This window comes from Bidens hawaiensis, unplaced genomic scaffold (genome assembly GCF_021521415.1).
Source record: "Bidens hawaiensis isolate Kalapana, Puna unplaced genomic scaffold, B.hawaiensis_p1.1 tig00006368_1, whole genome shotgun sequence".
NCBI classification, from domain to species: domain Eukaryota; kingdom Viridiplantae; phylum Streptophyta; class Magnoliopsida; order Asterales; family Asteraceae; genus Bidens; species Bidens hawaiensis.
The window spans coordinates 722,656-744,478 of NW_027491426.1; the positions used below are offsets into that span (position 1 = coordinate 722,656).

At 34.4% G+C, this 21,823-nt stretch overlaps 1 protein-coding gene across 1 annotated transcript; it reads left to right on the top strand.

The window, feature by feature from the left end:
* Window positions 1-3,134: 3,134 nt before the first annotated feature.
* On the top strand, window positions 3,135-4,829 carry LOC143632173 (calcineurin B-like protein 4). The gene is made up of 7 exons (XM_077100749.1): window positions 3,135-3,235; window positions 3,367-3,449; window positions 3,562-3,621; window positions 3,708-3,816; window positions 3,888-3,940; window positions 4,043-4,236; window positions 4,715-4,829. The coding sequence occupies exons 1-7, from the start codon at window positions 3,157-3,159 to the stop codon at window positions 4,776-4,778; spliced, it is 642 nt and encodes a 213-aa protein (XP_076956864.1). The 5' UTR covers window positions 3,135-3,156; the 3' UTR covers window positions 4,779-4,829.
* Window positions 4,830-21,823: the final 16,994 nt, after the last annotated feature.

Genomic DNA, 21,823 nt, shown 5'->3' on the forward strand with positions numbered 1-21,823 from the left:
ACAACTTCGTAGATACTCTGATGCATCTAACTGCATTTGTATGTTTAATAGAAATATTTAAAAAACTTATCAAACACTTTGATAAATCTATAAAAAGTTATGAACTTGGCACATAAACAGCTGTAACGAAGAGAGAGGAACAGATAATGTTGGAATGAATTTTAATATTTAAAATAATATGTTTGTTGAATATTTCACATGAAACATGACTCTATCATCAGCATACAAAAACAACTTTGTTACAACTACTTATTACAAGTTGTATATTTAGAATCAAATAATCGTATGATTGAAATAACATAAAATATGGATTATCATACAATTACCAAGTGCGAAAATGTATTATGCATCTTTTACTATATATATAAATACTAGTTTTAGAGCCCGTGTCACACACGGGATAATTTAAATTATAAAATCATAAGTAAAACAAATAATTACATAGCATATATGAAAAAAAATGTATTACATCTACGCTTGTATCTATACAATGTATACATAAATTGATTTTATTCATATCATAATGATTTTTTTAAATAAACTTAATAAAAAAAATATCCGTGCAAAATCGTACCCGAGAATGCTTCTTTCTATTGAAAAATTCATTCCCGGTGTCATATATGTATAATTGAAAGAATTTTGGTTATAAACCAATTTCGAAAATAAAATTTTCATACGGTAGTAGTTCTAACCACTCAGCCTAAATATAAAAGAGGCATTACCTTTATTGATATATTTATCAATTTACCACCCATCAAAGGAAAGCATGATATTAAATTATAGCAATGGATGCTTTTCAAAAATTATGTTTTTCTGAGCTACACAATAAAAAAGATTTTGATAAGTTTTAGATGGCTTCTCGACTTTGTCATAATGACAACATAAAAAATAACATGTTAACACATTCAATTTTGTGAATATTTTGTTTTATTTGAACATAGTTTTGCATGACATGCTTCCCATACAACGTTCTGATCTCCATTGAAGGAAAAAAATAATGTTAACATAAATATTTCAAATTTGATAAAAGTTAGAAGCATTGATAGGCATGGGGATGGCAAGTCGAAAGTGTTCGCACTCTTTTCTTAAATTTTAATAGTTGAGGAAAAAATAGTCAACTTGCCAAATCCCGAACCTTTTGATTATTTCAAAAAACGCCCTTAAAAATAAACTTGAAACCCGAATCATGTTTAAAATTCTAACTATCATACTTTTGACATTTTAAAGTCAACACTTTGAACCCATAACAAATTTGACGATAAATTTATTTTGTATTCTCAAACTTTTAAAAATACTCAAAATTTTCATTTTTGACCCGTAACAAATTTGACCTAAATGTAGTTAACTTGTACCAAACAATCTATTTACCAACTTTTGACCCAGAAAATCAAATTTAACTTCCACAAAAAACCCGAAACAATTTTCATGTGAGAAACATGATTTGTTGTTGATTTTTGAAATTCATCAAGTATTTTAAAATATATCAAGTATTTTGAAATATATAATAAAATAATATGTTAATATTTTATATTTATAAAAATATATAGATATTATATAAATATAGTGTAAAAGGAAAGTGAATAATTATTGATTTATTACATATATTAGTTTTGGAGGGAAAAAGATTGTAAGAATTAACCAAAACATGACAAGTATCCACATTTATTTTACTTTATTAGAATAGGTAGATTTTCAAATTTATAAAATGGATTTGAATAAGAAAAAAAAAAAAATTAGGCTCATCTAGCAAGAACTGAGAAAGTCAAGAAAGTGATAGGCGTAAATTCACGAGTCAAACATATCCAAAACCATCTTGTCGAATAAGAGGTGGCTCAGTGTTTGAAGAAAAAATTTAATAAGGTAAGATTTAAACTCTCATCCTAATATTTAAGAGGCTAGGTTATCTTCGTCTATTTGAATTCGATAATTTCTCTTCTTGCTCCACTTTCAATCTCTTTGAGTTTTTTTCGTTGGAATTGCTACCGACAGACGACCAGCAACTCTAGTCGACTTATTCACTGCATAACCGTTGTACATAAACCATATGAAGCCTGAAATAGCTTATTCTGACTACCACCCGACATATGTTAGCCTGACCAAATGATCCATATTCGTCCCTCTAGCATGTTACCTCTTAACACTTTATAAAAATCATACCAAAAAAATATGTATATTACTAAACCCCCAAGTAAAAATATTCCATTTTAACAAAAACACGTCCATTTACCCTAAGAAAATGTTAAGAGAATATGAGGATATGAAAACCTAAATTTCTGAAAAAAATATTTTAACAGTATTTAAAACTACCCTTTATATTCGGGTGAGTGTTTCTAAAACTAGATTGACAGTCTTTTAGGCCATAAGCCACGAATTGCAACTTTTAAACTTTCTAAAATATATAAATAAAAGATAAAGAAAAAACATTAACACTTATTGATGTAGTATCTAGTCATGTCTGCTTCCTCTAACACTTATTGCATATGTTAGGTGTCCCCATTTTTTAACGAATTGCAACTTTTAAACTTTCTAAAATATATAAATAAAAGATAAAGAAAAAACATTAACACTTATTGATGTAGCATCTAGTCATGTCTGCTTCCTCTAACACTTATTGCATATGTTAGGTGCCCCCATTTTTTAACGAATTGCAACTTTTAAACTTTCTTTTGTATTCTTCCTTGAAAATGATTGGATTGTGTTTTTTACTTGAAAAAGATCTGATTTGGGATTTGTTTGTTCAACCTTTTTGGTGTTTTAGAAAATTCTAGATTTCTTCTTCTAAGATTGATTCAGAAGAGACGACTTAGGGTCGGTTGGATATGCGTTTTCAAGGTGATTATCACCAAATTATTGAAAAGTTTCTGTTTCCATGAATGAAACAAATTGTTGTTGTTGTTGTTGGTATCTTCAAGTTAGGCACACAATGCACCCAATTATCTTTCTTTAATTGTCATTTGTTTTCATTGGTCTTGATTCTTTTTGTCTTTATAACCAACTCTTGTTATTTTTCTACGGTCTAAAAGAGACAGATTCGTTATTGTATTCAACTTATCAAGCTGTATAAATGTTGACTTATTATTACTTGAAAATTACATTTGCAGGTCAAAAGGGATATCTTTGGCATGATCTTGGAAGTTGCAGAATTATTCGGATTTGATGGGCTGCATTTGTTCCACTGTTGCTAAGCATACCCCCGGGTATGAAGATCCCGCTCTTTTAGCTAAAGAAACACCGTGTGAGTTCCAAATTATGATCTGCTTCATTTCCCATCTCAATAAACGCGCATAGATGATTTGTTTTCATTCTTTTCTGAATAGAGATTGAGTATTTGATAGAAAGATTGAGCTTTGACCTTGAATTTTGCAGTCACCGTGAGTGAAGTTGAGGCTTTGTATGAGCTTTTCAAGAAGTTGAGCAGCTCTATCGTCAATGATGGTCGCATTCACAAGGTATTTTATGACCTTTTACTTTATTTTTGGGTTGAGGGTGTTTGAATATTCATACGAAGAAAGACTTCACAATAGACTTAAGTGCTAATTTGTTTGCAAATATCGTATCTAGGAAGAATTCCAGCTTGCACTTTTCAGAAACAGAAACAGGCGAAATCTTTTTGCAAACAGGGTATGTTAAATCGTTAATGTCATGAATAAGAACTATATATCATGCTAATCTCCTATAAATATAAGAATTTATGTTCTGTTTTGTAGATATTCGATCTGTTTGATCTGAAACGCAATGGAGTTATTGAGTTTGGAGAGTTTGTTCGGTCATTAGGCGTTTTCCATCCTAATGCACCAGTAGAAGATAAAGTACTATGTGAGTTTCCTTAATTATGATCCCATTTTCTTAATAATTTCTAGTGCTTAACATTAAACTCTTCCTGGCAGTTGCTTTCAGGCTATATGATCTCAGACGAACCGGTTTTATCGAGAGAGAGGAGGTTGGCATTGTTTGCATCTAATTCTTGCTGATGAATCCAACAATGATAAAAATAAAAGGGTGTTTTCTTATGCTAAGTTTGATAATTCTTTTTATGCAACAGTTAAAAGAGATGGTAATAGTACTCTTCCACGAATCGGATTTGGTACTTTCGGAAGACGTTATCGAAACAATAGTCGATAAAACATTTAGTGATGCGGATTTGAAAGGCGATGGAAAAATAGACGAAGACGAATGGAAACAATTTGTGGCAAAGAATCCATCTCTCATAAAGAACATGACCCTACCCTATTTAAAGTGAGTATATACTGTATACCAAGATTATAACATTTTTCTTGAAAATGTGCATAATGATTTTGATACGTAACATAATAGTAACCAATCAAGTTTCTTTACCGTTCCACTAAAGTCACTCCAATTTTTCTCCCAACTACAAAAGCCATTTAAATTTCAATAGCATTCTATAGCGGTGAAACTTTATAATCAAGTGACCTAATGGGACATATTTGAGACTTGATTACTATTTAGTTATTGATTTATTATTCTTTTAAAGGTTAGCCTGAAGTAGGAGGTAACTGTGAAGGATAAAAGTTACTAAGTAACCAATTAGTTTCATGATTGTTCTATTCAACTCATTTAATTTAAATATGTATGAAAAATTTCACATTAGTGGAACAATTTTGAAACTCGAGTCATTCTTATGGTTTTTAAAAAAAGATATGAATGCCTTTATGATTTATTTTATGATTTATGTTTAAACATATGTTGTGTGCAGGGACATAACATTGGCATTCCCGAGCTTTATTCTGAGCTCTGAAGTTGAAGAATCAGAAATATAGCACAAGGAGAATGTCGATCATGTCAAAGAAATGACACGATTGAGGACTCGGTATGAAGTAAAATCGGCTCTTTGAACTCGGTCCATTGGTCAATAAGGAAGCGGGGTACAAATGGTAAATTTGGATAGTTCCAAAGCAGGGTACACGGAGGGAGGGTATGGAGTTTTGATGTACAGAGGGGGATAAAAATAGCGAATATGTGTGTATTAACTTGCAAGATATGCGTTCAATCAACTATTCAGTCTAAATATCTTGTTTTGTTCTTTGGTGTGGATTTGAAAGATCTTAAGACCTTGTAAGATGGAAAAAATAAATTAAGTGTTGATTTTGTGTTCATTTGGGGATAATCACTTATATTTATCTATGTTATCTTAATATGACTTGGGTAAAAAATATTCAAATTCAGGGCTGTTTTGATCCACTGAAATTATAAGTGGTCAATTTAGATCAGCTTAAATAAAAACAGTGGGTTAGAATATGTCAATGCTAACTTAAAATGAGTCCAAATGGGTGAGACACTTGCGACCAATGTTTCCACCACTTAACATTTAACAGAACCACAACTACCGACACAAACCCCCACAGTATTCACCGTCAACGCGACCACTGTTGACAACATCCCGGCAACGGACACGACCTCCGTTAACACCACTGCCGCTGCCACAACACTACTAAAACCTGGTTTAGCCCATTTTGACCTAAACTCATTTTCATTCCAACCTATTCTTACCCATCAAAAGTTCAATGTTTAATGAAATTGCTGTCCGGTGCCCTAACAACACTGCATGGTGTTAACCGCCGACGCTGCTTGCCGTGTTATCAGGAGAGCGGCATTTCGATTCCCATAGCGTTTAGTCTAAACCAAAAGATTATATATCAAAATAGAAAAAAAAATGATTGCTTATGCAGTTATGCAAAACATAAGACATACGATAACATAGGATGGTGACATTATTTGGTCATATGTATGTACACACTAACATGATGTCTTTCACTTTTATTTGTTGATTACTGTTTTACTTTTTTATCATTCATGTGCAGTTGGGAGCTACCAATAATTGTAAGTGAATTGGTCGTTTCACGACGAAACGTGTACCTAACACATCCAAAATGTCGATTTCACACGTACTTTTTAGTTTTTACTCAAAAAAGATGCACCCCCACAAGATTGTCGTTTCTATAATAATGCTAACCCCTTTTCATTTCAATTTCAAACACCTAAAATTTTACATATCTAAATTTTAATTATATTAAGAAGTAAATAGAGTCAATATCTTAAAATATATTAACTTACTTGTCACGTTGTAATTAAAATGAACAAAGAGCTTCTTCTTTTTCTTTTTTTACCATGTTAGTCACATTTATGCATATTCCACATGCTAATAGTTATTCCACATGTTAGTCACATTTATGCATATTCCACATGCACTCTGAATTAGGGATGAGCCCAGTACTGAGGACCAAAATTAGTAAAATACCGGCACCAAATCGAACTGTACTAATTCTGAAACCTCTAAAAATAAGTAATGAAAGTGCCCGGTACAATTTGCTCATCCTTACTCTGGATAGTCCTACCGAGTCGCATTTATACACCTACATATTATGACCACTGCTTCATATCTAACGGTAGAGATCCTTTCACTTAAAAATTGGTTTGGAAATTTTAAATGCGTGAAATCTTCAAAGTGAGTCTAACTAAAAGGGGATGAGATATTAAAAATTACGTGGGTCTTGAAAGTATACAGGAATCCTAAGGAAAAACGAAGAGGTAAAGCACCGGGAGAAACCTCCTTGACCTTTCTTTTTATTTTTGCGGTGGAACTTAGGGATACCCTGCTCCTACATTGCACTTAAGAATTTTGATGTTAGAGCATTCTCATTCCCTCCACCATCACTCTCTAAAATTATATTAAAAATCATTACATTTCTCTCTTTATCAATTAAACAATATTTTTTAATACACTTACCATTACCTTTTTCTCTCTTCTTAAATCACAACTACTTTAAAAAAAATATTAAAAAATTTATAGGGTGTTACAAAAACTTTTCAATTATATAGAAAAATCGCTACATTTCCTCTCTCTATCACCTATAACACCCTAAATCACTCTCTTAATAATAAAAAACATCCCTCTCATATTTTGATGGATGGATTGAGAATGCTCTTTGGTCCCATAGGAAGTGACTAGTAGTCGTTTAGTATGAAGAAAAGTACAATGTACTAATTGGCGTATTATAGAATAGGTGTGAAAGCAGATGAACCTTCCTGCATGCAATCAGCATCCTCCTGAATTATATTTTGTATCTTGTGGCTATTACACTATAAGAGTATAAAGCATGAGCATCGAAATGCCGCTGTTTTGCGGCTTAAAAATTAAAAGAGTACACCTAAAGCATACTCATATCACAATGAGGATATTAGTTTGTTGTTTGGTACATGAATCCATAAATGAGTCTCTAAATTAATAATGTATGAGGTCTTTTCAATCAAAAGTTTAACGTTTTTCTATGGTTAGTTTCAATTGTTTGTATTATTTACTCGCGTAGACAGTGCTAGATATAAAATATTAACCCGTTGATTGCAGGTGGCACTTTTATTTGTCATGGTTTGCGGTTTCCAGTGCATTTTCAACCCCCTCTCAACATGCACCATGTATTAGTTGAAGCCGGCGGTAATCAAAGCGGCTTTACCATCAATTTACTGGTTGGGCCGATAAAACAAATTTAAGATTGCGTACAAAATTGTGTGGGACAGCAAACGGAGTCATAAAAGTGAAAAAGTAGTTTAATGAAAGCAAATTATGTCAAAATCTGAAAGTTAATGGAATGTGCAAAGTGAACGGAATTAAATGAATAAGGTGGTGTTTGTTTTTGCTTAAAATATCTGCAGGAGGCTTATGTGTGTGGGCGCGCAAACATAAGCTTCTGAAAACTGTTTGTTTTTTTTTTTAAATAAGATCTGCAAACTGCTTTTATGGTCTTAAAAAAGAAGCTATTGTTTAACTTCTTCACACATCTTCACACTTCTTAACATCCTACCAACACCCAATGTCCAACACCACCATCACCCATCATGCACCACCACCACCACAGTCCACCACCACCCACCGTCCGCCACCACCACCGTCCATCACCGCCACCCACCACTATCCACCACCAACCACCACCACCTACCATCCGCCACCAACACCATCCACCACCCACCACCACCATCCATCTCCACCGCCACCCACCCGTCGGCCACAACCATCGTCCACTAACATCACCACCGTCCGCCACCACCACCACCTACCATCCGCCACCAACACCGTCCACCACCCACCACCAACTATTTTACTAGTCTACAGATGTTAAATGACTTCTATCTACTGTGATATGTATGATAGGTAACTAATTTTTAGCTTATGCAGACGATACCCAGTTTATAAAACAAACAGTATTATATTTTCAGATTGCAGACCTTCAGACCACATCTTGAGTTGCAGACATGAAATCAGATTGCAGACAGTTTTTGTGTTAAAAAACAAACAGCACCTAAGTGAATGAAATGTGTAAAGCAATGAAATGTACAAAGAAATAAAATTAATAATTATCATTCAATTGTCTTGTTTTGTTACCTTACAGAAATGAAATGAATCATCTTATTATCTTTTATTAAATGGTAAACTACACGCACATAATATTTTTGTCAATTAATAGAGCGGCACTAACATAATACGATATAATAATAAAAATATAATAATGATAATATAATATTAAATATAATTTAATAATACTTATATTATAATAAAATAAAAATAATTATAATAATACAAAAATATTGTTAATAATACTAATAATAATAATTATTGTTGTTGTTGACTATTTTTCATTTCTTGAAGGAATGAAAGAGAAAACACATATCAGTAAGGAATGAAAAATACTATATACGGAAGGAATTATATTCCCTAGGAATTCATTTCATCGATAAGTGGCAACCAAACATTTTTATTTCATTTCTTTATAATGATCTATTTCATTTCACCTATCGTTACTTAACACTAAACACTACCTTAGAGTTTCAAACTGTAAGTCATTTTTCAGGGGACTGGGAAAGACGTGTATCCATGCTCAATGCAAAATGTATAAATACATGCCACATCATATATATAATTCATGGTTTAAGTTTTTATATTTTCTAAATTTAACTTTCTTTTTTATTTAAATGTAATTTCATTACTTAATATTTACAAGTTGGGATGTAGTTTCTCTTTTCTTAACAAAAGGATATAGTCATCGATGAACACCAATCTATCTATCTAAATACCTACAAAAAATAAATAAATAAATCATATGCGTCACTCTCTGGTTGCTCCCCACCTACTCTTAAGGCCATAAGATTGTTTGATTTGTGTTTGAGGTTTCTCATGCGTTTGACCCGTATTCACGGGTATGTGTCTTACAAAACCCGGTTAGTCCTTAAATGGGTTATAGCATCTCATCTGTTTGTGAAACCCTTTCATAATCAAAAATAACTTTTACGAGTCATGGGTCTCACCAAACCCGGATAGCCCTTAAACGGGTTATAAAACTCATTTATTTGTGACATAACCTCTTAATCATCAAACACTAATTTCGCGGGTCATGAGTCTCACCAAATCCGGATAGCCCTTAAACGGGTTATAACATCTCATTTATTTGTGAAATAACCTCTTAACCATCAAACAATAATGTTCATGGGTCATGGGTCTCACGGAACCCGGATATCCCTTAAACGGATTATAACATCTCATTTGTTTGTGAAACTCTTTTATCATCAAACCCTAATTTAATTTCTCTTCTCTATATATTCTCTGTCGCCGGTCTATCCCTTCCATCATCGGTTAACTTTCGATTACCACCAACCATCCCTCTCATGCATCAACCACCATCGTCACCTACATCAACCACCCTATTTTCATAAACAAATATTTTTTCATGTTTGTTCGTTTAAAAAAATCAACATGTTCATGTTCATTTATCTCAATTGAAAGAGTCCAAACATTAAAAAATATAACGAACGTAAACTAATATATAAGTATTAAATCAAAACAAAACTACGTTAAAAGATAAAACAAAATCATTACAAAATATAAAATAACAAAACGATGTAAAACAAAAACCTAAATAAAACCCCGTTGTCACACCCCGACCAAAAGCGATGGAATATGCCGGGGCGTGTGATTGTTTCAATGCACCTGACACTATTAAAGTGATAATATTTAAACAACTCATTCATTTCATTTAGCATCAAAACACAAAAAAACTTGTTTATACAAATTAAACAAAGTACAAGAAATTAAATAGTTCATTTAACTAATAACCTAACGGTCCAAAATAAACTAACATCTTCAAATCTTCAATCAACAAATAATCAAACGTGTAACCTTGCATAAAATATATTTTGTCAACACGAATGTTGGTGAGCAATTCCATGATTTTTGTATATATAATATAAGGCAAATTCCGCAACTCATACGTGAAACGGTAAATAATGCAACAATTGCGATACATAAAACCATAAATGAGGCTCCTTTCTAATAGGTAAACTACCAAATTACAAGGAGGAGCTCAGGATCATACTTATTGAGGATGAGCATGAGGCCAACCAACAAAAACAATAAACATTTAACAATTAATCATATGAGGCATATCACAAAATCGAGCAATTATTCTAAGTAACACATAAACTAGGGTTGCGGTTTGAGGATCCAAGTCTTAAATCATTTTTGTTTGAGTAAGTATGCAAGCTACCCCCAAATTATAGAAGCGGAAAGCGGGAGGAAATTACTCACTTGGATAAAGTGACGTCGATGAAGAAAAGTTAGAATAAAGCGAGCCTAACGGTTTAACGCGCGTGTCCTACATTGAAAGACCTTAAGTTAATATTGAGTCTTGAAGATGAAATTAAATGGTATGGAAGTTCATAAAAACAGGGCTTGGGTTTTCGGGAGTTTAAGTTATATTTTACAAGAATATGTTTAAATAAAGTAAGGATAACATAAATGAGTTTTACATGAGACCGGGTCTTTGATGTTTAGTTTTTACTCAACCTTTGTTAAGTTTTACACAGGAGAGTTGGTTTAGTGCTAGTGTGCTCGATCCTACTATTCTAAACATCAAAGTCTAACTTTTAAAGATTTGCTCGGTTTAGTTAGTTCGGGACTTGATAAAGTAACAAATCCACATCCAAGTTACCCGTGACAAAACCGGATACACCTCAGTATTCACATATCGAATAAGCGATTAACTGCTTGTTGCGTATCAAACAAACGAATAACCAAGCGGGTTTGGTTATGACCCGGATATCCGGGGGGTGGGGCATATATAAGTGATATACGTTTAATATAAACTAACATATTGGTATTATGGCCTTAGTACAATAGCAAACCAGTTAAACGAAAACATACTTGTTTAACTATCCCGCTATGATTTTAAACGCAAAAGATAGTTATGAAACAAGAATTGTAGCATCCGTTAAGCCGAAAAATAGTTACAAAACACTTACTTGGGACGTTTTAGGCGATCCGTGAAAATATTTTCGATTTTTACAAAAAAATACTATGTTTTTCTAAATTTACAAGAAACTAGCCGAAAAACACTCGTTTTCGCGCCAAAAATTGAATTAGAAATAATTTTGGACTCGAGATTTCACGTTCGGGCATGAAAATCAAGAAAATGGGGCCCAAAGGGGGCCTAAGATGGGCCGCCCGCCAATTAGGACTCCCTCCTTTAAGTTTTCTTTATATATATATATATATATTATTAAAAGAGATATTTTGCCATAATTCTTACAAATTCTGGACAACATACTCTGGTTTCTTCATCACACATACAAACCCTAAGGTATTCTTAACACTTTTGATCATTAATGCATGATTTAAACATGTTTAATCATATATAAACATAGTTTGATTACCAAAAATCACTTCTAACAATGCAAAAACCCTAAAAATTTTACAAAAACATGTTTTGATCCTACACATGGTTAAGAACCTGGTTTGATAAGTTTTTTGGCCATAAACACGGATTAAGGGGTTTAAATTGCGTTTTTACGGTTGAAAAGTTCGGTTTAAAGCCCTAACCAAAACCCTAAGTTTCAAGGCTGATCTTTTGATGATACATGTTTGGCTTTGTGATATAGGACCTGTAGTTACATTACTTAGAAGGACAAGACTGGAAATTTGTGGAAAAAAGTTGAAACGAGCGATAACCGCAAAGGTAATGTAGAAACACTCGTTTAGGGGCTATTTAGGATTAGATTGTGGCGTGCTTATTGTTAGCTTGCGAAATATTTCAAGGACATCAGGGACCAAATGAATGAGTCCCTGTCCAAATTTGGTAATTTTTCGACCGTCCGAGAATATTTGGCGAATTTATTACCGATTACGGACGTTTATTTGGGAAAAATATTTAAATTGCTTGAAAAGTCATGAAATTTTGTGTATAACTCAGGTATGGCATAATATTTTCACATATGAAATTTGGGGTCATTTGGAAAAACCTAGCTATGTTTTCAGGATTGTTATGGTTGTTTTTGGCTCAAAAAGGTGACTTCGAAGGATTGTTAAATTCTGGAAATTTTACAGGGTGTTTTGGGAGTTATTTGAATCACTCAGTAATTTATTGGATTTTTTGGAAATCATTTGGTATAAACCGAAGATTTACGGGTTACGGGTTAAATATAGCATATAAAATGAATTTTTATAAATTAAAAAATCAATAAATAATTCCCGAAATATTTTTATGAAAATCTACATATTTTAATTGTTAAGTTTATAAATTTTGATAATTTAGTGATAAACGGATAATTAATTGTGTTAATTTGAAAGTTAAACAAATTCAATTATGATAAAAACCGTCGACTTCGTGATAACGAACCTGTTAGAATATCAAAACATCAAGAGTGATCAAAAGTCATATTTTTGGGTTAATTAAGTAAAACCAAACTTTTTGTGAGAAATCCGGACAATTTGGATGAATTGTGCTTGTTTTTCTCCAAACCAGACAGAATAAACAGAAATGAGCCCCGTAGCGAATCCAGACGACAAACCCAAACGGAGCCGGCACGGTTTATTGAGACATAACTGCGACATTCGTGACAAAACCGGATACATCTCAGTATTTATAAACCGAATAAGTAATTAAACGCTTATTACGTAACAAAAGAACGATTAACCGAACGGCTCTGGTTATGACTAAGATATCCCGGGGGGCCATCTATAAGTGATATACGATTAATATAAGCTAGCATATTAATATTATGGCCTTAGTTCGATAGCAAACAATTTAAAAGAAAACATGCTCGTTGAACTACACGCTATAGATTTAAACGCGAAAGATAATTAAAAACCAAGCATTGTATCATCCGATAAGCCGAAAACGACTTACCAAACACTTATTTGTAATGTTTTAAGCGACCCATGAAAATATTTTTGAACTTTACAAACATATACTATGTTTTTATAAATATACACAAAGATATCCGAAAAACACTCGTTTTCGCGCTGTTTGTCGTACCCGATATACTTTTCGCGCCAAAAACTGAACACAAAATAAATTTGGACCTGGTTTTTCACGTTCGGGAACACGAAATGAGGCATGTGGGCCAAATAAAGCCCAAGGGGGCTTTTTTTGAACATTTTAATTCATATTAACATAGTATAATTCGTAAGGTAACTTTTAAATTTTGAACATTTTATTCATGGATTAATCAAGTTTAATTCATATTAACATAGTATAATTAATAAAAATCATTCCTAACCATGCAAAAACCTTAAAAATTGTTCAAAATCATGTTTTGATCATACACATGGTTAGGAATCAGAATCATACTCTTTTTTGGCCATAAACACATATTAGAGGGTTTAAACGGCGTTTTTACGGTTCAAAAGTTCGGTTTAATACCCTAGGCGAAACCCTAAGTTAAGAGGCTTTCATGTTGATGAAAATTGCTTGTTTTGTGATATAGGACCTGTATCTAGCTTGCATAGGAGCACAAGAACCCGAAACTTGATTAGAAAGGCGAAAATGAACCGAAACCGCTAAGGTAATACCGAAATACTAGATTACGGGCTGTTTAGGATTTGATTGTGATGTGCATATTGTTAGGCTATAAACTTTTCCAGGTACATTAGGGACCATATCACTGAGTCCCTGTTCAAATTTGGTAATTTTTTGACCATCCGAGAATATTTGGCGAATTTATTACCAAATTGAGACGCTTTTTTGGGAAAAATAGTTAAAATTCTTGAAAAATTATGAAATATTGTGGGGAACTTAGATTTGTTATATTTTGCTCACATATGAAATTGGGGAGCATTTGGAGAAGCCTAAGTAGGTTTTGTTCATTTGCGTTTATTTGAATTTTCATTGTCGTTTTTGGCTCGGAAATGATATTTGGAAAGATTGTTAGAGTTTGGGATTTTTCCAAGTTGTTTTGGGATATATTCTAATCACTCAGAAATCTTGGTGGAATTTTTGGAGATCGTTTGGTATAAACGGACGATTTTAGGGCTAAATATAGCAGATAAAATGAATATTTATAAATTAATAAATCAGTAAATAATTCCAGAAATATTTTTATAAAAATCTACATATATTAATTGATAAGTGGTTAAATTTTGATAATTTAAGGATTAACGGATGATTTTATGCTAATTTAAAGATTAAACAAATTCAATTCTGATAAAAACCGACTAGTTCGTGATTAACGAACCTGTTGGAATATCAAAACACCAAGAGTGATCAAAAATCATATTTTTGGGTTAATTAAGTAAAAACGAACTTTTTATAAGAAATCTGGACAATTTGGATAAATTGGGCGCATTTTTCTTCAAAATAAACTGAATAAACGGAAACGAGCCCTGTAGCGAATATGGACCCCCAATATGTGATCTTTCTTTATAACTTAATCATTTTATTGACCAACATATTTACCCAAGCTTACATCCTCATAACTGTTTTCTGAACGCATAAACGAACAACTTGGCCAAGCTGGGAAAACGGGGAAACTGAGCCAAGATCGGTTTTAAGTATTAGACATTGAACAACATCACAATCTAAGCCTATTGACACTTTCTGGGTGTACCAGCTATACCCAGATTAGATATACAGCCCCGTTTAGTATTGAGATAATAATAATATTAAAATATTAATATTATTATAATATCGATTATAGGGACCGGAGATTACGAGTCGAGCAAACCCTGAACTGTCACGCTACTGAGAACTGATTAAACCATGAGTTTCATGACGCCACTTTCTGAACTGTTTTACGAAATTTTGAGGTGAAAAACATGTTTGATTACATATACATATCTGAAACGTGTAATGATGTGAATTATCTAAGTTCTAACACTTGAAAGTCCCCACTAACACCGTGATTAACTTCGAGCCGGTGGCTTGTGAATAGTACTATTGGTTTAACAAACCCAAACGAAATCGGCTTGGTTGCTGTGTCACATAGCGCCGTTTGCACATGACCATATTTATACAAACAGGCTATGTAGTGTTAGACATAGCTACCAGGGCATGTTGTGGGAGGAAGGGGAGCCATAGTGGTTGATTGGGTGTGGGAAATGGATGCACACAGCACAAACAGTTAAGGCTTCACTGTAGCTTAGCATAATTACATCATTTACATACATACATACTTATATCATAATTACAAGTGTTACTTGTGATTACTTATAACTGTTTTCTCTAAATGCGTGAAACTCACCAACTCTAGTAGTTGACCCGTTTTAAACTGCTTTTCAGGTATACCAAAGTTGGAATAATTTGGTGACTAGTTACGTGATCAAGGTGTGGTTGATGCTATGTGAATAGAAGCAAGGGTACTAGTAGTAAGATTAATTAGTTTAACGAACTAGTTCTGTTTGTATCGCCTAGATTGTAAAACGATGATAGAACAATGTAATGTAATATATTGTAAATTAATACTAGAGGTGTTTGTTACATTCCAGTTTTACGCTTCTGCATTGTGCTAGTCGGGGTGTGACAAAAGTTGGTATCAGAGCCATTGGTTATAAAGGATTAGGTTATCCCTTAGAATCCCTAAAATATAACCGTATGCTCGATTAACTCTGGGAAAATAAATAATAATTTAATATTATATACTGATAGATGCTAGGATGAACTTGTAGGGTAAGTGAGTTGTTATGGTCCGGAATATTAATAACAGACTTGCTTGTACGAGGGAATTCGGGGAGAAATTGCGAGACATACCAATAGGTAAAAATGGCAACATATGTGTATAAAAGAGGTAATGCTAAGTATGTGTGTGTGTGTGTGTATATATATATATATATATATATATAACACGCATTCGTGCTTATCTGGAACAAGGTGTACGAATACGTGTACGTACTGTACTGTCGATAATACTAAGTCTCCGTGTAACAAATATTATATTCGATTATAATCAGTATTAATTTAAAATTGTATTTTATTAAAAATAATATTATATTTTATCATAATTAATATTGTACCTGACCATAACAAATAAAATATTTCTTTTGGTCTTAAGTAATAATATTCTCTACTCTGATTTCTACTATTGAAAAATATTATTTTATGACAAATTGTGAAAACGAAATATGTTGAAATCGGTAGTCTCATATCGGATGAATAACTGATGTTGCCTGTAAAGGGGAATGCAAGGACGTTCTAGCGAGTCCAAACTAAACCTCGTTGTATGATTGAATCACAGACTGAGCATAAATTCAAGGCCCAGAAAGGAACTGTGGAATGTATGATATACGTACATCCATCTCAAGGGAACACGATACTTCTCGATTCGGGCCTAATCTTTATCTCACATACCAGTTTCTAACAGCAAATTGAACTGTTTTCTAGCCATCTCTCCACTTCCATTGTTTAAAAATAAACACTACTCTCAAGAAAATACTTAGGAAAAAGTATGGTTTATCAAATTATAAATATAATAACTATCCTACTGAATTTCAATAATATAACAGACCATGACTACCTACATACATCATGCACCAACTATAAAAATAATAATTCATTTATACCTCACCAGTACAACCGACCATGATGAACCCTCCTTAGCAAATAATTTCATCAAATAATATGTATACGAGTATCTCCAACCACTCTCATATTGTTGCCACTTCAATCGATTTATCAAAAAAAAGAGAGAAATCTCACTCTTGCAGACCAATGATGTGTCTTGGCTTGTAGAGAACATACTTACTCCAAACTAATAAATCACCACTTTTAGTAGACTCGGTATGTTTGCGGGTAAAGAATGACCAGATGAAAGAATATTCTATAGTTACATTTAATAGCATCTAAAGGTCAAGGGGAGTATACAAATGCCTCCCGACTATAATCATTTACATACATACATACATACTTATTACATGATTACAAGTGTTAAGTTGTGAATACTTATTGTTGTTTTCTTGAAACTCGTGAAACTCACCAACTCTAGTAGTTGACCCGTTTTAAACTTCTTTTCAGGTGTACCTAAATCGGAATGATTTGGTGATCTGTTACTTGTCCAAGGTGTGTGGTTGATGCTATGTGAATAGAGGAAAGGGTGTTAGTAGTAAGAACGTATAGTTAACGAACTAGTTTTGTTTGTATCACCTAGACTGTCAAACAATGATAGAACAAAGAAATGTAATATATTGTAAATTAGTTTGTAATGTTTCCTTATAAACAATGTGTTGATACTAGAGGTGTTTATTACATTCCCGTTTTACGCTTCCGCATTGTGTTAGTCCGGGTGTGACAGAAGTTGGTATCAGAGCCATTGGTTATAAAGGATTAGGTTATCCCTTAGGGTACCTAAAATATAACAGTAGGCTCGATTAACTCTGGGAAAATAATTAAATAATAAATTAATATTATATACTGATGGATGCCAGAATGAACTTGTAGGGCAAGTGAGTTATTGTGGTCCGGAACATAATAACAGACTTGCTTGTACGAGGGAATTCAGGGAGAAGTCGCGGAACGTGTGGTTAGGTAAAAGTGGCAACATATGTGTATAAAAGGTAATGTGAAAGTATATATATATGTAACACTCATACGTGCTTAATTGGAACAAGGTGTATGAATACGTGTACGTATGATACTGTTGATGACGGTAAATTTTATTATGAATATTATATTCATTTATATTCAGTATTAATTCTAATAATAATTAAAATTAAAATTTTAATAAAACTAATATTATATTCTAATATAATTAATATTAAATTTGGTTTAATTAATTAATCGTCCCGACAATAGTTAGCGATAGCAATAGATATTATTCTTATAACTAACCTTTGTGCAGAGTCATGTCAAGAAATAACGACTACGTACCGGAAGAAGAACCGGTAATCTCTGTTGAGGAGGATCCCGAGGAAGAATCAGAGGAGGATTCAGAGGAAGAGGATCCAGAGAAGGAATCAGAGGAGGATTCAGAAGAGGAGGACCCAGAAGAGGAACCAGAAGAGGAGGTGGAAGAAGAAGTTATTTGTAGATAGCTACCCAGAAATGTGCCTGATCTGTCCGGCTACAGATGCGATAGTTATCCACCCAGGTCACCACGCAGGAATCAGAACGAAGTTAACAGTCAGTATCATTTACCTGCTAGAGTAGCTAGATCACACACTCTACCTATTCACCTGTTGCCGACGACTTCCGCTACTGCACGAGTTTGACAGACTGCTCGTATTCGGGTAACCCCGATTGACCCTACCTCGATTCCATTTAGATCTACCCCCTACTAGGGAGGACCTTCACGTCCTAGGGCGGATACTTCATCTTCCCGTTCGTTGAGTATACCTACTCCTCGCCCTGATCTCTCAAACGTAGGAAACAACTCTTGGATGGCTGTCCTGACTGACCGTGTGATAGACCACTCGATAGCCATAGCTAACATTAACCAGGCAAGGAGGGATGTGACTCAGTGCTTATCAACGTTACAGCAAATAGTACTGAATTTGCAGCATTCAGATGCCTACCACCGTTGGTGTTTGGATAGGGTGACAGTTCGGCTGTGGAACTGTTACTGGATGATTACGGTGTTGTTGTTTTTATGTTTGTGGTTAGCCTATCGTTTGTACGGATAGATACAAAATGTTACAGATATGTGTACGTGATCTTTTGATACTCCATGTATGTATATAGTAGTATCTTATGTTAACATGGGGCACAATTTTGTATACTATTACAAGCATTGACCCTTACAGGGTTAAGTCTAACAGTCACTTAGTGACAGATTTTGATATATACCTGCAAGCACTGGCCTTTATCAGGCTAAGTCTATGTACCTCTTATTATCAATGTACAGAACAATTTATGAAATGTCAGTATGTTATCTGGTTTACCTGTACAACATTTATTGTGAATGTTATTACACAGTGCCGTAGACTGGAATTAGTATTAATTGGCTTATATTTGTTTATCATTATAGAATGGCCCCAAAGAAAGCAAACCCCATGACTGAGGCAGAAATAGCCGAGATGATTGCTCGACAAATGTAGGCAGTAATTCCACTTATTGTAACACAGGTGACTGCCGGTTTAAACGCAAATATGCAAACAAACCAACAACCAATCAATAATGCTGCCCCAACCAACACTGAAACAGTTACAAATAACAATCCCCTACCTAATACAAACGCCCCTCCCAATGCAAATAATCCTCTACTTGACGCAAATAATGTCAATAACAATAATCCTCCACCGAACCCAAACAATAACAATAACAACCCTAATCCCCCTCGAAGGGAATATTCGATCAAAAACTTTATGGCCTGTAAACCGATTGATGTCAAGGGCACTAAAGGGCCAAACGGGTTAATCAAATGGATCGAAAAGACTGAATCTGTCCTCAATATCAGCAATTGTCCACCTGAAAACATTGTCAAGTATGTTGCTTCTACTTTTACGGATCATGCTTTGATGTGGTGGAACACTACAGTTTAGATAAAAGGGCAAGATACAATTAACCGCATGACATGGGCTGAACTCAAAACATTGATGCTAGAACATTTTTGCCCAAAGAATGAAATACAAAGGTTAGAACACGAACTTTGGAGTTTGGAAATGAAAGGAGCGGATCATTTTGGATACACGAACCGCTTCAATGAATTGGCCCGCTTAGTACCATGGTTAGTAACTCCTGAAGATAAACGAGTTGAACGCTATATTTGGGGTTTAGCCCCGGAAGTGAGGAGTTTGGTGAACTCCATGAGGCACACATCGTTTGAAAATACTGTGACCCAAGCCGGAATTGTGACTTTTGACTTGGTAAGAAGCGGAGTATTGAGAATGACAGGAGAATCAGTGGGTATGAAATGAACTGACTACGGGACGAGAGCACAAGGAGGACAATCAAGCAAACGTTCACGTCCGACAATAAAAAATTATGCTATAGTTGGTTCCGATACGAAGCAAGACAGGTATAAGGGACCCTTGCCAAAGTGCGATAAATGTAATTACCATCATGTGGGAGAATGCAGATTCCCGGTATGCCAGAAATGTGGTCGAACTGGGCATTATGCCTCTAATTGCAGAGCAGGTGCAGAAATTGTGAGCCGACCAACTCAAGCAACTCAACCTCGTCGTCCACAACTACCTAGACCTCAACCAATCCGCCAACAACCCATCCAACAGACTTCAACTGCAGCAACCTACCGTGCCTGTTATAAATGCGGCAGCACAGATCATATTAGAAGAAATTGCCCTAAGCTGAATCAAAGAATGGTTGCTAGACCGAACCAAGCATCGACTTCAAGTGCGCCTCGGGGACGCGCGTTTGTTAACGGGTCTGGAGAAGCACGACAGGACCCGAACGTAGTAACAGGTACATTTGTTGTTTCTGATCAATATGCTTCTGTATTATTTGACACGGGTGCCGATAGAAGCTTTGTTTCCACTAGTTTTGTATCCCTGGGTAATATGCCAGTTAGTGAACTAACAAATCCCTATACTGTAGAACTCCCTAACGGTAACTCTATAACTGTCAACCAAATAGTCCAAAACTGTTCCATTATTCTTAATGACCACCCATTCCTTATTGACCTACTCCCAGTAGAGTTAGGAAGTTTTGATGTTATTGTCGGCATGGACTGGTTAACCAAGAATAAGGCAGAGATTGTGTGTTACGACAAGACGGTTAAAATTCCCCTTTCGGAAGGTGAAATGATTATGGTACAGGGAGAGAAGTCTAGTTCGATATTACCTCTCGTGTCTCATCTTAAACTGTTGAAATGTTTACGCCAAGGTTGTATGGCATTCTTGGCAAACGTGACTATAAAGAACCCTGATGAGAAACGCATAGAAGAGATTCCCGTTGTACGTGAATACACCGATGTCTTTCTCGATGATCTACCTGGATTACCACCAAACCGACAGGTTGAATTTCGTATTGACTTAATCCCAGGATCAGCCCCTATTGCTAAGGCACCTTACCGATTGGCACCCTCTGAAATGCAAGAATTATCTAACCAGTTACAGGAGTTGTTAGATAAGGGTTTCATTCGTCCTAGTTATTCTCCTTGGGGAGCACCGGTATTGTTTGTAAAGACGAAAGATGGAAGTTTTAGAATGTGTATCGATTACCGGGAATTAAATAAAGTTACCATCAAAAACCGATACCCTCTTCCACGAATAGACGACTTATTTGACCAACTTCAAGGGGCAAACTATTTCTCGAAAATTGACCTTCGATCCGGTTACCATCAAGTTAAAATTCAAGAGGAAGATGTGTCTAAAACGGCATTCCGAACTCGTTATGGTCACTATGAATTCCTAGTTATGCCGTTCGGACTAACTAATGCTCCCGCAGTTTTCATAGATCTTATGAATCGAGTTTGTAAACCGTATCTCGACAAATTCGTTATTGTGTTTATTGATGACATCTTAATATATTCAAAAACCAAGGAGGAACACGAGCAGCACTTACAAACCATTTTGGAGCTGCTGAGGCAGGAAAAAAGTTGTATGCCAAATTATCAAAGTGTGAATTTTGGCTACAAGAGGTACAATTTCTAGGGCACG

Bases quoted from the DNA above. Each gene is read 5' to 3' on its own strand.
- LOC143632173 (XM_077100749.1), top strand. From the start codon at position 3,157: ATGGGCTGCATTTGTTCCACTGTTGCTAAGCATACCCCCGGGTATGAA. The intron at 3,622-3,707 runs GTATGTTAAATC...TCTGTTTTGTAG, and splicing joins GAAATCTTTTTGCAAACAGG to ATATTCGATCTGTTTGATCT. The intron at 4,237-4,714 runs GTGAGTATATAC...TGTTGTGTGCAG, and splicing joins ATGACCCTACCCTATTTAAA to GGACATAACATTGGCATTCC.